This window comes from Lipotes vexillifer, unplaced genomic scaffold (genome assembly GCF_000442215.2).
Source record: "Lipotes vexillifer unplaced genomic scaffold, Lipotes_vexillifer_v1.1 scaffold2000, whole genome shotgun sequence".
NCBI lineage: Eukaryota > Metazoa > Chordata > Mammalia > Artiodactyla > Lipotidae > Lipotes > Lipotes vexillifer.
In genome coordinates, this window is record NW_006770731.1 from 747817 (window position 1) to 762294 (window position 14478).

Consider the following 14478-nt stretch of genomic DNA (forward strand, 5'->3'; position numbering starts at 1 on the left):
CCTCCTCAGAAAGGCCTCCAACTACACTGTCTAAAATAGCATGGCTTGGCAGATGAAATATCTCTTTGTTTATGAGACAAGTTAGGTAAGCTGAGTGTCTTACCCTTTTCCCAGCTTAATGGGAAACGTAAGCTTAGTGAGAATAAAGAATGAAATAAATCAGCACCCCTTTCTGTGCCCTTGACAAACTCCCATTTAGCCTCCAAATCCCCACACTGGTAAGTCTCTCTTCTCTCCTACCCGGGCACCTTGCAATCACATCTGTTGTTGAGCATATCACATGGTGTGGTAACTATCTGCATACTTGTCTTTTTCTCTTTCCAAATCGTGAATTGAGGCGAGAACTCATTTGATTGGGAAATCCATCATCTTTGATTTCCCAGTGCCTGGCATACAATAAGTGCTCAATAAGTGCCTACTGAACAAAAGTGAGCTTAGAGTGAATAAGACGTTGGGAATCAGGGCAGGGACATTAGGGACTCAGCGGCACAGCGTGTTGCATGGCCTGAACGGAGGGAGGCCCTGTGCTCAGCCCTTACCTTTCTATGCCGCTGAGTTTATGGCGGTGCTTCTGAGACATGAGCAGCCCGCCACCCCAGGCAGCCTGTGAGGACAGAGAAAAAGAGAGGGAGAGGGAGGTGGCGCTGAGGAGCCCACGCCCGGTCACTTCACATCTCTAGCGAAACATGAGCGAGAATGTAAACAGCGAAAAGCGTAAGCTTCTCTGACAAATGGAACCCATGCTGATTGTTCCACCAGGGGCAGTTGTGCTTATTCATCGTTTATCACTTCTTCAAAAGTTCCTCCTGGTTAACGTCAGAGTCGCAGTGCAAGTGATACAGGTAAATAGGGGCTGAGCCTGTGGTGCTGAGACCCAAGGCCCAAAGTGCTCTGGAAAGCCAGGGACACTTGAGGAGACAAGGGGCGGAGCTCCGGGAGTGACACAAAGGACTAGGGACTGCCGTCTGATTCTGCCCAGAGCAGAATTCTAAGGGCTCCTGAAAAACTCACAAGGCAGCAGCCCTGGTGGGCTTGGAGGTCCCACAACCACTCCTGCAATAGCAAGACATTTTTATGCGTCCCCTGATGCATGGTGATCGAATATCTTGGGACACCATGTGACACAAGAACAGCCTTTGTTATCATTTGTCCAATAGCAGAGCAGATCACCCCACTGTCTAGTTGTGAGAAGTTAAACCCATAAGAGAATGGAGAGATAAAAAGGAAAAAACACACCCAGTCACATGTGTGAAAATGTACCTCTTATGTTCCTAGGAAAATTTGGAACTAAATCTCTTAATTGATAACACCTTCCATATACTGCCTTATTTTTCCTACATGTACCAGATATGCATTTCTTTCTTTCTTCTTTTCTCCCTTTCTCCTTCCTTCCTTCCTTGTTTTTTTTTTTTTTTGGAAGAAAAGTGTCATAGATGGCTGGACTGAAGGCAGATAGCTGAGTGCCCAGATTCAGACTCATGGCCACTTTCTATACGCTGTATCTTACACCTTTTCCCTCTGAAATCAGTTGTCCTTCACTCTTAGACATTTGTTCAGACAAAAGCTTTCCGGGAAAGTGACAGAGATGAAATTCTAGGATGAATCACAGATGACAGCAATTGGCCAGTAAGGACTGGGTGAGCTCCAGAGGACGGACAGGCATGTGGTGTGCACCTGTCATGAATGGCCTGCTAGGGGCCAGAGAAATGTAGTGGGGAGAGAGGCAATGGGAGAAGCTGGAGGCAAATTATAAAGCAGAGCTGCTTCCACCCCCCGACGGGACCAGGCCACTCTGAGTTACAGCACTTACATCAACATGCAGCCAGAGGTTGTATTTCTCACATATATCTGCAATCTCCTGTATGGGATCAAAAGCACCATAAACAGTCGTGCCGGCAGTTGCATTGACATACAGAGGAATGTATCCCTATAAGGTAAGAGGGACAAGCTGATTAGTCTTTCTAACCTCCCTCCTTTCCACAGGAAGAAGAATTACTGTAGCATTTATTTCCAGCAGAGATCAGCTAAGCTGGTGTGTCATCAGATACTATATCTGGGACTATTCTCTGTTAGCTCATTCACTCATTCCTTCATTTATTCAACAAATATTTTTGATGACTTTCATGTGCCAGGCCCTGTTGTGGATACTGGGAATACAGCAGTGAGCACAAAAGATGAATATTTCTGTCCTTGTGGAGTTTGCATTCTCGTGGGGAGTGACTGACAGTCAACAAAATTAAATAAGCAAAATAAATAGCATGTTTAGCAGGGATAAGTTCTATGGCAAACAATAAAGCAGGAAAGAGTAATAAGTGGAGTGATGGGCAGGTATCTGAGTGTCATCTGGTGTGTATTCTAAGTGTATTGAGGTAATAATAATACTGAAGCATTGTTTGGTTATTGAAAACAGGTCTATACACCGTTTCCCTAAGAGTAGATACAGTAAAATTTTGGTGTGAGCAAGAAATAAATGAGAAAGTGAAGTAACAGAGCTCAGACAGGGTTGGGGAAATCTATGCGTTCTAGGAGCTCCCCCTCTGCCCCTTGCTCAGTCCTAGCGACATTTCTATCTGTCTCCTCTGCTGAGACCCGGCAAACAACCATAGTTAGAGGAGGAGGTACAAGAATGTAACCGAAACAACAATGAGTTGGTAAATGGCCTGACAGCTACTTGGCAGTGCCTCGTGCATATATCTGTTCTATGCGATTTTTCTGTTTAAGAGAATTTATTGAGGCTGGATTCACCAAGTATCATGGGCCAACTGCCAGGGCATGCAAGCAATTTGCTAAATAGAATCCTAACCTTAAATGATACTCGTTAAAATGAGATTATACCTAACAAGTCGCAAGTGAAAACCTCAATTAGGCTGCATCTTCATGAGACGCGGATAGTGGATTTACTGAAGTATGTCGAACTAGTCATTTGGCACAGTGAAGACAGAACAAGTGGTTTAATGACTGAATTTTCCACTTTTCAAAAAAAATTGATATTGTGTAGACACAGCTTTAAAGCCATGTCATCACACAAGTTGAAAATAAGCAAACATCTGAGAAAAGAATTTTAGAAACAAAATAAAACTATCTCATATTATCAAACACTTTTATTGTCTAGGGCAGAAAGAAGGTATTTTAAGAAATCGATATTCACCAGAGTTTAGATGCACCACAGAGTACATACCTTTTGCTTGGCTTCAAGAATTTTTGCCTCTAAATCAGCTGGAATTATCTTCCCCCTGTAATTATTGTAAAAGGAGAGAAATTAAAATGAACAATCAGTGAGATTGCACATGGAAAAAAACTTCAACAGCAGCAAAAAGTAATTTAATCAGATATTTTCTACAGACCATTAGCAGCTTGGCACACTGTACTGAGTCAGTCCTTAAGCACAATAAAACAAATTTAACAGATGAGCACATTTAATACATCAAGAACCTAATATTCACTCTCCCCTGCCTACCTTTCATTGCACTTTATCAAAATCACATTGTCGGTTCCAAAGCCAAGTGCAGCCCCAGCTTTCTTTATGGAATAGTGACTCTGCAACAGAGGCTGGAGGTTAGATGTTAGACAGTCCCTTGGAAAACACCACAATCCATGTGCAAGAGCACCCAACTCACGTGTTCTGAGGTGAAGAGGACCAGCTTGGGTATGGCCGCCATGCCCTTTGTCTTAACTTCCGGGAAGTACTTATAGCGAGCCGCCATGATGCTGTACATGTTGGATATGGCTCCCCCTATCGGCAAGCAGACACATTGGGAGCTGTTGGGACTTCCTCATTACTGTTTCTAACAACAAAGGCTGATGTGGTGTCTCAAGAGACAAGGGAGGTCAGAAAGGGGAAGGACAATATCGTGATAGGTTTTGCTGGCTTCCCTATTGCCACGGCTTCCCTCTGGCCCCTTTGCCCTGGAGATACAAATAATCGCACTTATTACCAAAGCCATTTAGGCAATTTGGCTGGAGGTGTCACGTACTCTGGTGACTGTCCCACCTCGAAGCCTAGACAGGAATATAAGGGGTGGCAGAAGCAGCGGCTGCAAAGAGACAGGTGAGTTACAACCCTCCTGCTTCCATTTTCTGCTCAATCTGTTTACTGAACAAAGATGAATCTTTTCTCTGAGTCAGAAAGACAGAGAAAGAGAGAGTAATAGAGCCTATGGAAGGAAACAGTGACATTGCCTGGATACTCTCCTCAAAGAACAGCCCAACTGAGTTATTGAGTCATTTAGAAGAACTCCAAGTGTATTAAAATAAAACCAAACTCGTGTTTACTTAAATCAAGATGCAAGGAGAACTGAGGTAACCAGGTACGTCTGGCCAACACAAACAAGTCATGTTTGCATCAGTTACCTGACAAACAGGCAAATTCATGGACTGATTCAATTGCCTGAACAATTGCAATTTTTATTTTTTCTCTTCCCTTTGTACACAGTCACACTGTCTCTGACACCATTCCAAACTCCCTCCTTTCTACAAGATTATCTGTCCTTGTTTTAAAGATTCTTATTGTATCTATATTGAACTAGAGATTTAAAGTAGATATACTATTTTGGCCAAAATTGATCTGTCCACTGATAATCTTGATTCTCTGATCCCCAGCTTAATCAAACTGCTATCGACAGATCAGAGTTGTTTAGCATGATTTAGACACAGCCTCTGTCAGTTAGTACAGGTTTAGGCACAGCCTTTGTTGGTTAGTACACATAGAATGTAGCCTTCTTGCTAACCTTCACTCTGACAAAGGCAAGAAGGCAGGACTATTGAAAAAATTGTTATTCTTCTGCAAACTCACTTTGTGTTTAGTGTTCTCATGGATCCCAAGGATCCATATGCTGCAAACCTTGGGAAGAGCCGGGGAAAGAGAACAGAAACCTACCAGGAGAAAATATCCCATCACCATCTTTACTTGACCATCCAACTATCTCTCTCATCTTCTTAAGTGTTATTTGCTCCATGAGGACAAACACTGGTGCAATTTCATATGTAAACCTGGAAAGGTGGTGAGAAAGAGAACGAAAATAAAGAAGTCAAACCACTTATTTGGGGAACACAGATAACTGGTTTAGTATTTGGACTTGGGTTCGAATAGAAGATGTTTAAAACCACTAAAACAATTAATTTCCTGGAAGTGCACTGTCATCAATCATAAAATGTCAGAAACCAGCCTGGGTTACCGAGAGAGGTGGTGGAAGTACCTGCTCTGTGATTCTTCACCAACAAAACAGACTTTCATCTCAACGGAATGTCTTAGGGTGTGGTCCACCCAGAGAAATAGAAGGAAAGAAAATGACTTTTCTGGGTCCCTTTCACCTCTAAGATTATAGGATGATGCAAATGCTAATTGAAAAAATGTATTCTAAATTCTGTATAAATGGTTTGCAACATTTTAAAAAAACTGATTGCCAACTTCACACTCGTAGAATTTATAAAACCCAGAGCCAAAGTCTATTTAAAAAAATTTTTTGGCCGAGGTAGGTGGCTTGCAGGATCTTAGTTCCCCGACCAGGGATTGAGCCCGTGCCCTCAGCAGTGAAAGCACGGAGTCCTAACCACTGGACCATCAGGGAATTCCCAAAAAGTCTGTCTTTTAAAAACAATGTAAATACCTGAAAGCTAACCATGAAGATAATTGGAAGTATTGACCTAGGTTTTAAAGATCTCAATATAATTATCTACATGGTTTTTCTACTGATAATCCCTAAGGACAGCAATGCTTCTATAATTCTCTGAAGTCGATATCTGTCAAGAATAATTATAAGTGATGATTTTCTAAATACCAATTACAAAAAAAACAAGAAGAATGTCAACTGGCATACACAGTAACTGTGGGCATCAAGATATTCTGGTAGGTTAGTTTTGTCTTCTAATTAACTGACTTAAAAGTAGCAAGCCATGCTCTTCTCAAAGCCATTCAAAACAGAGTCTGGTGACTAATCATTGAAACAAAATCATGGTACCAAGGCAAAGGGCTTAAGAGAAATCAAAGAAGGTCCACCTACAGAAAATTAAACCGGAAAGCAAAAAGATATTTACTGACTGTGAGACTCTTTGTCTTTCTTCTTTTTGCTTGGCCTTCTCAAGCATTAGAGTTTGTGGGCTCGGCTCAGACAATGCTCGCCGAAAGGAGATTCCTAGATTGACTCAGCCAAGTGATAACGGGGAGACTTCATCCCTGGTTAGGGTGTTTAGGCTGAATGCCAATGCTGACAATTAATAGGAATTTTTGCTGGCTTCATGATTTAGAAAAGCTGTTTGCAAGGATGAAATAACAATTGTTGTACAAAGACCCAGGTGAAGGTACTAAATTTTAATCATGGAGAAAAATAAAGTAATCAAATTAATCACATGATGGTAAAAGAGGACAAAAAGATCCTGGGGGCTTCCCTGGTGGCGCAGTGGTTGAGAATCTGCCTGCCAATGCAGGGGACACGGGTTCGAGCCCTGGTCTGGGAATGATCCCACATGCCGCGGAGCAACTGGGCCCATGAGCCACAACTACTGAGCCTGCGCGTCTGGAGCCTGTGCTCTGCAACAAGAGAGGCCGCGACAGTGAGAGTCCCGCGCACCGCGATGAAGAGTGGCCCCCACTTGCCACAACTAGAGAAAGCCCTCGCACAGAAACGAAGACCCAACACAGCCAAAAATAAATAAATAAATTAATTAATTAAAAAAAAAAAAAAAGATCCTGAAGGATCCTCAGGGTATAGCTCCTCATAGAAGAATTTTGTTTGCAAAAAGAATATGTCCATTTTTCTTGGGAGGAACCTTGAAATTTAGGAGGAAGACCCTTGGAAATCATGTGTTCAGTTACCATCACCTCTGGAGGTCACAATCATGCTTTGGTTCTGCTCTGAGCCCCATCACCGTAGCAACCAACACTCCCTCATGTCTGATGGCCTGATAAAGGAAGAAGAAGAGAAGGGTTCCTGGTTTAGCCTGTGCTGCTGAGTGTACCAAGGGGCAAACTCATGATGTGGTTCTAACCATTCTTGAACAAATGCGTTATCAACAGTGCCACTGATTGTTGGAAATGTTGGAATGGCAAAAATGTTTGCATGGTGAAGAGGTACTAGTGGCAGTGTGTGTGTTTAAGTCTCACAGTACCAAATGAGAAGGCTCTCTAGGGTAAGGCAAGGAACCAATGGAATCATACACCATAATATCAGAACTTTATCAAGGACTGGATGAAAGCTGGACCAGAGTCAAGTCAGTGCAGGAACCACACGGGGAAGGGAGAAAGGATGGGGTTGAAGGCCAGAGGGTTGGTCCACTTCAGGATTTGAATCAATTTAGGGCCCAGGTTTGCATGAATTAGTCTTCTTACCAGGAATATGGCTATTACTCTCAGGATCAGGAGGAAGAGTCTAGAGAGTTTGATCGTGAGATTATCTGATCTCATCTATCTCAGGTTCCTTACTTATGCCAGGTTCCCGATTCTGAAACCTTTCTTTCAGTTCTGTTCAACAAATATTTAATGAATGACTATTTTCTTCCAAATGGCTTTTTACGTACTGAGGAGACAAAGATGTCATAAGACACAATTCCCAACCTTGAGGAGGAAGCTTACTAGGATGAATCCAGCATCTTGGCCTTAGCTGCATCCTATCTGACAGTCCCTGCCTGGGTCTGAAGGACCAGTTACCCCACAGCTAACACCAAGCTTATTCCAATTCGTGACCTTAGTCCTGACACCCTCTCCTGGAAGCTGGTAGATTGCCCCACGGCTGTTGATCCTCAGCCAGGCCTGTCACATGGGCTAACGTGGTGCCCCCATTCCTGACACTTCCTCTGAACTTGCCTTCTCATCCTGGGCCGTGTTTACAACTGGGAGTCTGCCTGCACCCAAAGCCTTAGAGAAGACCTTGAAGTTCACCCAAGAGCAGTGGTTCTTAACTTAATTGAGATCACAGACACTTTTGGGACTCCTAGGAAAGCTATGGTCCCTCTCTCCAGGAAGAAAATGAGGATATGCACATCATTTTGTATACACTTGTAGGAGAGTCTCCTCTTGCAACTGGGACTCCAGGTTTGGTACCCCTTCCGTAAATGACAGATGAAAGTGGCTAAAGGCAAGAGATGAAAGGTCAAATATGGATTGAGAAGAAGCTAGTTTGATGCTAAAGTCATAGTACAAGATGACATTTCAGAATCGGAGGATAAGAAACTAAACCTGCTAAAAGCTCTAGGTTGAAGCATAAGAACATGGGATTGAAAGTAAGGGTTTAAAAACAGTATGATTGTGACATTCAGGGAGTGACACTAAAGGAGAGTTTTTATATTCTGAGTAGGGTAGTGAGTCAGCCCTGTTTTAGTAGTTCAACTCACCTTCCCAGTGGGATTAACGGAGGCAAATTGATTGTTAAGCTGATTTTCTCTGATGGTAGAATCTGCTGGTTGCTCACCAGTATCAAAATTTCCCTTCCTTCATTCAATTTTATTTGGAGCTGCAGTTCATCCAGATCAAAGACTGTATTTTCTAGCCTCCCTAGGCGTGGCTATTGGATTAAGTTCTAGCTAAAGAGATGCTATGAGAAATGTCTTGTGGAGTTTCTGAGAAGGTTTCTTAGAAGGAAAGAGTGTGTTTCCCTTTTGCCCTTCCTCCTTCCCTCTTTTCTTTCTTTCCTTCCTTCCTCCTTCCTCCCTCTGCCTGCACTCCTTCCTGAGATCTGGAACACATAAATGATGGCTGGAACTCCAAGCAGCTAGCTTGCACCACGAAGTAACTTTGAAGATGAGAGCCACATGCCTCAATATGAACCAGGAAGGCACAAGGATCCTGCATCCCTGGTGACTGCCAAACCAGGAACTTCTTTAAAGAGAGGAAGAAATAATTTTCTATGTTGATTCTCTAACTTCACACTCCTCTTAGATTTTATCCTCCTTATGGATGTGGTGGGTGGCCCATCTCTACCTTAAAAGATAACACACCTGAGGGGGAGCTTAGTGAGCCCCTTTGGTGTCCAGAGATGATGAGAGACAGAAACAAAAGAGCTGGGAAGTTGAAGGGAGGGGTTGCAAATGGCAACAGTGACCTATGGGTTGGCTGCCTTTTCTGGGTGTGTGCACTGTACCTTGTATACACTGGGCACTTAAGACTGGTGTCTTTTTTGGTCTTCAGAACGACTATGTAAGGTGGATACAATTATTCTTCATTTTTCTGAAGAAGAAACTAGGGTTCAGAGAAATTCAGTGAGTTGTTTCAAGATCTCACATGTAGGATGTTTCCAAGCTGGAATTCCATGTCCTTTACATCACAGCTGCTTTTCTATGACAAATGAGAACTACTTACTGCAGGCTCCTCTGTAACAACCTGCCTGCTAGTATAAAATGACTGATAACCCCCATAGAAAATTTCTCCTGTGTAATTTCTATGAAAATAAAGTGCTAGATACTTGAAATCATAACCTCATAACAAAGGGCTGTGATAGATCTTGCCACTAGGATTATGTATTATCGTCAGGTGCTTGAGGGCAGGCTGTTGTTTACACCTGCTCGGTGCCCGTGTTTTGGAAGAAAAGAGCTGTACATGCCATGGCCAACTACAATTGGTGACATTTTCTTTGCATCTTCACTGAGTCCTAGCTTGGAATAATATATCTCAAAGCTGAATGCACAGGCGGGTGTGAAAGCATGGGCATAAATGTTCCTTCTATTCTAACCATCAGATACCTTACACTTTGCCACTTGGATGAAAATATTGGATAGGTCTTTTAGGGAGAGTATACTGAGCAATGTAGTTATTGTTCTCTATTACCAGGGCCATCCAAACTCAATGAATTACAGGACAAAAAAATGAGTGTATCACTAATTAAATCCTACTCTGCCAAAAAAGATCCTTTTGCCATTCTTTCCCAGGCCTGTTATGAATACTGTTCCCAGCTGGAGAAGGACTTCTCACAAGGGAGCAAATTTCTGCATAAGCTCCCAACAGTGCTGCCACATTTCATGATCTTCCAGGGGAACTGGCTTAGAACAATTTCTAGATAATAGTTATTACTTCTTCAGACAATGCCTTGTCTCTAGAACTGACAGAAACTATTTCAGTATTTTAAATAACCTTTGCTATCGATCTGTTGGAATCGGATCATATTTTATAAATATCCACTGTTCAATACAGCTGCAATTACTATGTGCCATTTAGTTGGACTGGCCTTGACCTCAGATGGTTGGACAATAGTTTATCGTTTCATATGGCTGAGCTGAGGTAAGGGAAGAGTAAGGAACTTCCATTTTATGAACACATACAAAAAAAAAAAAAAAAAAAGGAGAATTTGTGAGATTTCCCTGGTTAAAGAAAAGTCTTTTAGGAGAATATGTGGTCATAAATGGTTCAACAGGGTGAATTCCTTTTATGTACCTTGAGACTGAGCTGTATATATTAGGAAATCACAGCTGAGAGGCCTACAGAATACACACTTAAAGACACTGGGTGAATTTGGTGCCTATATTAATAAGGGTGCTTAGGCCTTAATGGGTATGTACCTTTTACTCTATTTCTCTCATTTATTTTCTAAATAGTTAAGCTTTTTTTTTTAAAAGCTGTACTTTCTAATTAAAATCATTCCTTAGTGTGAGATGTTTCAGTTAAACATTACTGTCTTTTTTCAGGTTATAATTAATATATTATGATGTCTATGCTTTGCTGATATATTTTTATCTCACAAACCATAAACATAAAGACTGCAAAGGGGAGTTTTCTGTTGAGGAGATCATACTGGTGATTGTATCTTTGACCCGAATTCCTCCCAGCCCCTCAGAGATCCAACATGAACATTCTGTGAAGTTAACCTTGACTTGCAAGTAGGGAGCAGGAAAACCATTTGACTTTTCAATCAATTTAATCTTTTATGCCTTTTAGCACTAATGGTTTCACTTGTCACATTTGCTTTTTAAATGTTGTTTTAAATTAGCAAACAAAGCAGGAGGCCTTAAATAATAGAAACTTTTCTGAATGTAGTTAAGTATTTTGAGTCACAGCATTAAACAGCTTTGGAACACACACAAATCAATATATAAGTTTAAAATGCCCTTTCAGGTTCTGCGGCTGGTAGTAGTTTAAGAAAAATAGAATACCTTGAACTTTAATAACTTACATTCTATCTTGATGTCAAATGGAATTCCTCATTTTAAATAATACCACCCTTTCACCTAAATTCATTTTTCAAATCTACTTTACCATGAACTAAAAAGTGTACGGTTATTTTCCAAATATTTCCACAGTGACTAAAACCAATATAATTCTTATGCAGTTATTTTTAACTTATTGCGATAACCTTGGTTTATTATTTCCCTCTGGATACTTTCATAGAATGTGGTACCACTGTCTGGATACATAGAGAGTGGTAAAACATTATCTTAGCGTTGAAAGAAAAGACAGTACTTAGTAGGCTATGATGCCCCTCCATCAACCTGTAACCTGTCCTTGTCTCCAAAGATGGCACGTGTGTGCAGAAGAAACTGTGAGGTGATTACCAGAAGACTACCCAGGTATTACTTGCACACACAGCCCTCCTACACATTCAGAAAAACAGTTATTTTGAAAGGGATATATAATTCCTTTCAAAGGGATATCACTACATGAATTTTTTTAGAATTTTTAGTTGAACAATAGGCTGATCAAATTGGTTTGTGGCTTTATGGCCTCTTTAATTATGAAGAAAATATGACCTAAATGATAAGGAGCAATATGCTTGGGTGGGAAAATGGACCAAGGTTATACCCCAGAACATGATCTCTTTAAATATATCATTAAGAAATATGGAGTCTTTTAACATGAAGTTTCACACTAAACTTTGAAAGCTAGAGTTTTTACTTCTTATGATCATGCTCTTATTAAACTGCATTATTCAATTAAAAAATAGTTTATCAAGTATCTACCTTTAACTCAGAACTGTGATAAGACTAAAAGATTTTAAGAGAAAAGATGACTAGGGCAAACTGTAATAAAATTATTATAGAACCACTGGAACTGGACTTTTAATACAACAAGCCATACTCAGACATCATGTTTGCTTACATGGAAATAATATGTGGGACTTACATATTGGTATTGGCAGTTGATGTCAGCCATTCGCCAGCTAAACCAATGATATCCAATCCAGTGGAGAGCTGGTTGAAAAATCGAGGATGACCTAAAGAGGTAAGTAACAGACAAGCATCAAGGCAAATCCAAATCAAAAGGTCCACTCCACTAGGCCACAGTGATGGGACCTCTATCCCAAAGGTCTAATAGGGCTGCCCAATACTGAAGGAAGGGCACGTTGACCCACCCTATACCAACCTTTAACACTGAAGATGTCTCCCAAACTTACATGTTTCTAAAGCATAATGCTTTTAAATGAAAAAAAATCCAATGTCATAAAACAAATAATCTGTCCAGTATCGTTGATTTCCAGATGAGCTCCTCTGTTGTATTTTTTAAAATACAAATCCGGATGTGATGGTCCTATTTTTCTCCATAAATATTTCAGTTTTTAATTTAACACCTCAAGCTTTTATTCCGCAGATCAAGGTATGCTGAGGCAGGAGGAGAGGCTGCAGGCCTCAGAAGGGGTCAGTGGCTCTGTGAACTGAACCAAGCCCAGGGTAACCAAGCCATCAGCTCTGAGGCTGATGCCGAGGCATGCCATCACTCTCTGGGCCTCTGTGTCAGTCAAATATGATGCCAAGCATTGGTGTGCTTTGCCCACATATAGTCAGGTGACTGTTAAACTAGATGTATTGCTGAGATGACCTGGCATCCGCTCTGTGAAACAGGGGCAGACACAGCCTCATTCACTCATTGAGTTGTTGATAGAATAATTTTTATTATTATGTAACTCAAAAGTCCTTTTCAACCTACTCTATGCTTTATCAGGCTTTGTTCTCAGCGAATTCAGGATTATTGCCAAATTTTGGCCAACTTGGCATTCACAGAAAAACTCAGCCCCATACAGCAGGCTTGGCTTGGCGGACACGAAGGCGTCAACACAATAGATTATCTAGGGGTGTGTGACAGAGAACTGGTGTTAGAAAGATGTGCTGACTGCTGTGTTTCCAGAGGAAATTGCTTTTGCCTCTGAAATAACTGTCAGAGAGCTAATGTTGGAATGTTCCTGGTCTAAGTCCCCTCTCTGAGGAAGTCTATCCTTCCCTCCTTGTGATGAGGACTCATTCAGAACATCTAGACTAGGACTTCTTATAGCAGAATATACAGATCCCTGTACCTCAAGAGCCCTCGAAAAATAATACTGATCTTTAGAAAGAATAAAAAAAGCATAAACAGTAAGCTTAGTGTAAATTCAAGGCCAGATTCCAGACATTCATGTAGATTACTCTAAATAGTTTAAACTGGTCCATTTTGCTCTACTCGGCTCAGTGCCAACAAAATCTGAGATCTCCTACAACATAACTAATTTTGTTGAAGTCCATTTAAATATAAATATGTATGTACATATATATAAACATACATGTGTGTGTATACACACACACACACACACACACAATACCCATTTGAAAACTTTTAACAATGAACATTTCAAGACAAGATTGAATGATAAATGCAGTCACACCATTTCACAATGTATCAAAATCACATCGCATAGCAGAGACAAAAGATGGACATGGACAGACAGACTGACTGACACAAATACCCTCAAACAAAAGCGAAACAGTATCTCATGGTCTATTAAAATATAAAAGAACACAAAGTCCCCCCAAACCTTACTTTCCTCTTATGGCTATAGCTTAATGTCCCCAGAATCTCATACCAGAATTTCTATCAAGCAACAAAATGACCTAGTTTAAATTTCAATTTCAACTGTCTATAGTCAACAAAAATACTAACAGATGATAGACGTGGTACTGAGCAGCACATGGCTTAGAGTCAGGTTGGAGAGAAAAAAAGTAATTTTTTAAAGTAAAATTTTTGAACAAATAAGCTTCAAAAAAAAAAGAGACACAGGAAGAAATCTATTGATTAAGAGACATATTAAGCAATTGCAACGTGGGGGACTTTTGTGGATCTTGACTCAAACTGTAACAAAATAAAACATTTATGACATTCATGAGACAATTGGAAATTTGAACACTGACTGAATATGTGATATTAAAAAAATATAAATGTTTTTTGGATGTACCAATGATAATGTGGTTTTTTTAAGTCCTTGAGGATAAAAAATATTTATGAATGAAATAATATTATGCTGGAGATTTGCTTCCATATAGTATAGAAGAGAGGGGAGTGGGTGGGGTGTCAGGTGAAACAACACTGGCAAGAGCTGCTAATAGCTGAAGCTGGGTGTTGGGTATACAGGGTTCATTACACTCTTTTATTTTTGTGTAAGTTTAAAATTTCCATGATAAAAAGTTCAAAAAAGCAAAACTAAGGAAGTCAGCATGTCTACTGTGACTGAGGGCTGACTAGCGTTTCTCTCAGTTCTTGGAGAATGTATATACATTGGTTCCTTTTTTCAGAAGTCTTTGTTAATTTGTAGGGAA

General features: G+C 40.7%; 1 protein-coding gene across 2 annotated transcripts in view; it reads right to left on the reverse strand.

The window, feature by feature from the left end:
- Positions 1 to 14478, reverse strand: part of GAD1 (glutamate decarboxylase 1) — a 41234-nt gene that overhangs the window by 11577 nt on the left and 15179 nt on the right. The window contains exons 6-12 of one of the 2 annotated variants that reach the window (XM_007446346.1): positions 12041 to 12131; positions 4877 to 4989; positions 3618 to 3733; positions 3458 to 3537; positions 3179 to 3233; positions 1811 to 1927; positions 540 to 604 (exon numbers count right to left, since the gene is read on the reverse strand). In XM_007446346.1, coding sequence (XP_007446408.1) covers positions 540 to 604; positions 1811 to 1927; positions 3179 to 3233; positions 3458 to 3537; positions 3618 to 3733; positions 4877 to 4989; positions 12041 to 12131 — 637 coding nt within the window. Of the gene's footprint in view, positions 1 to 539; positions 605 to 1810; positions 1928 to 3178; positions 3234 to 3457; positions 3538 to 3617; positions 3734 to 4876; positions 4990 to 6714; positions 6898 to 12040; positions 12132 to 14478 lie in introns of those variants that run through there. The other variant, XM_007446347.1, reaches the window with a different exon arrangement.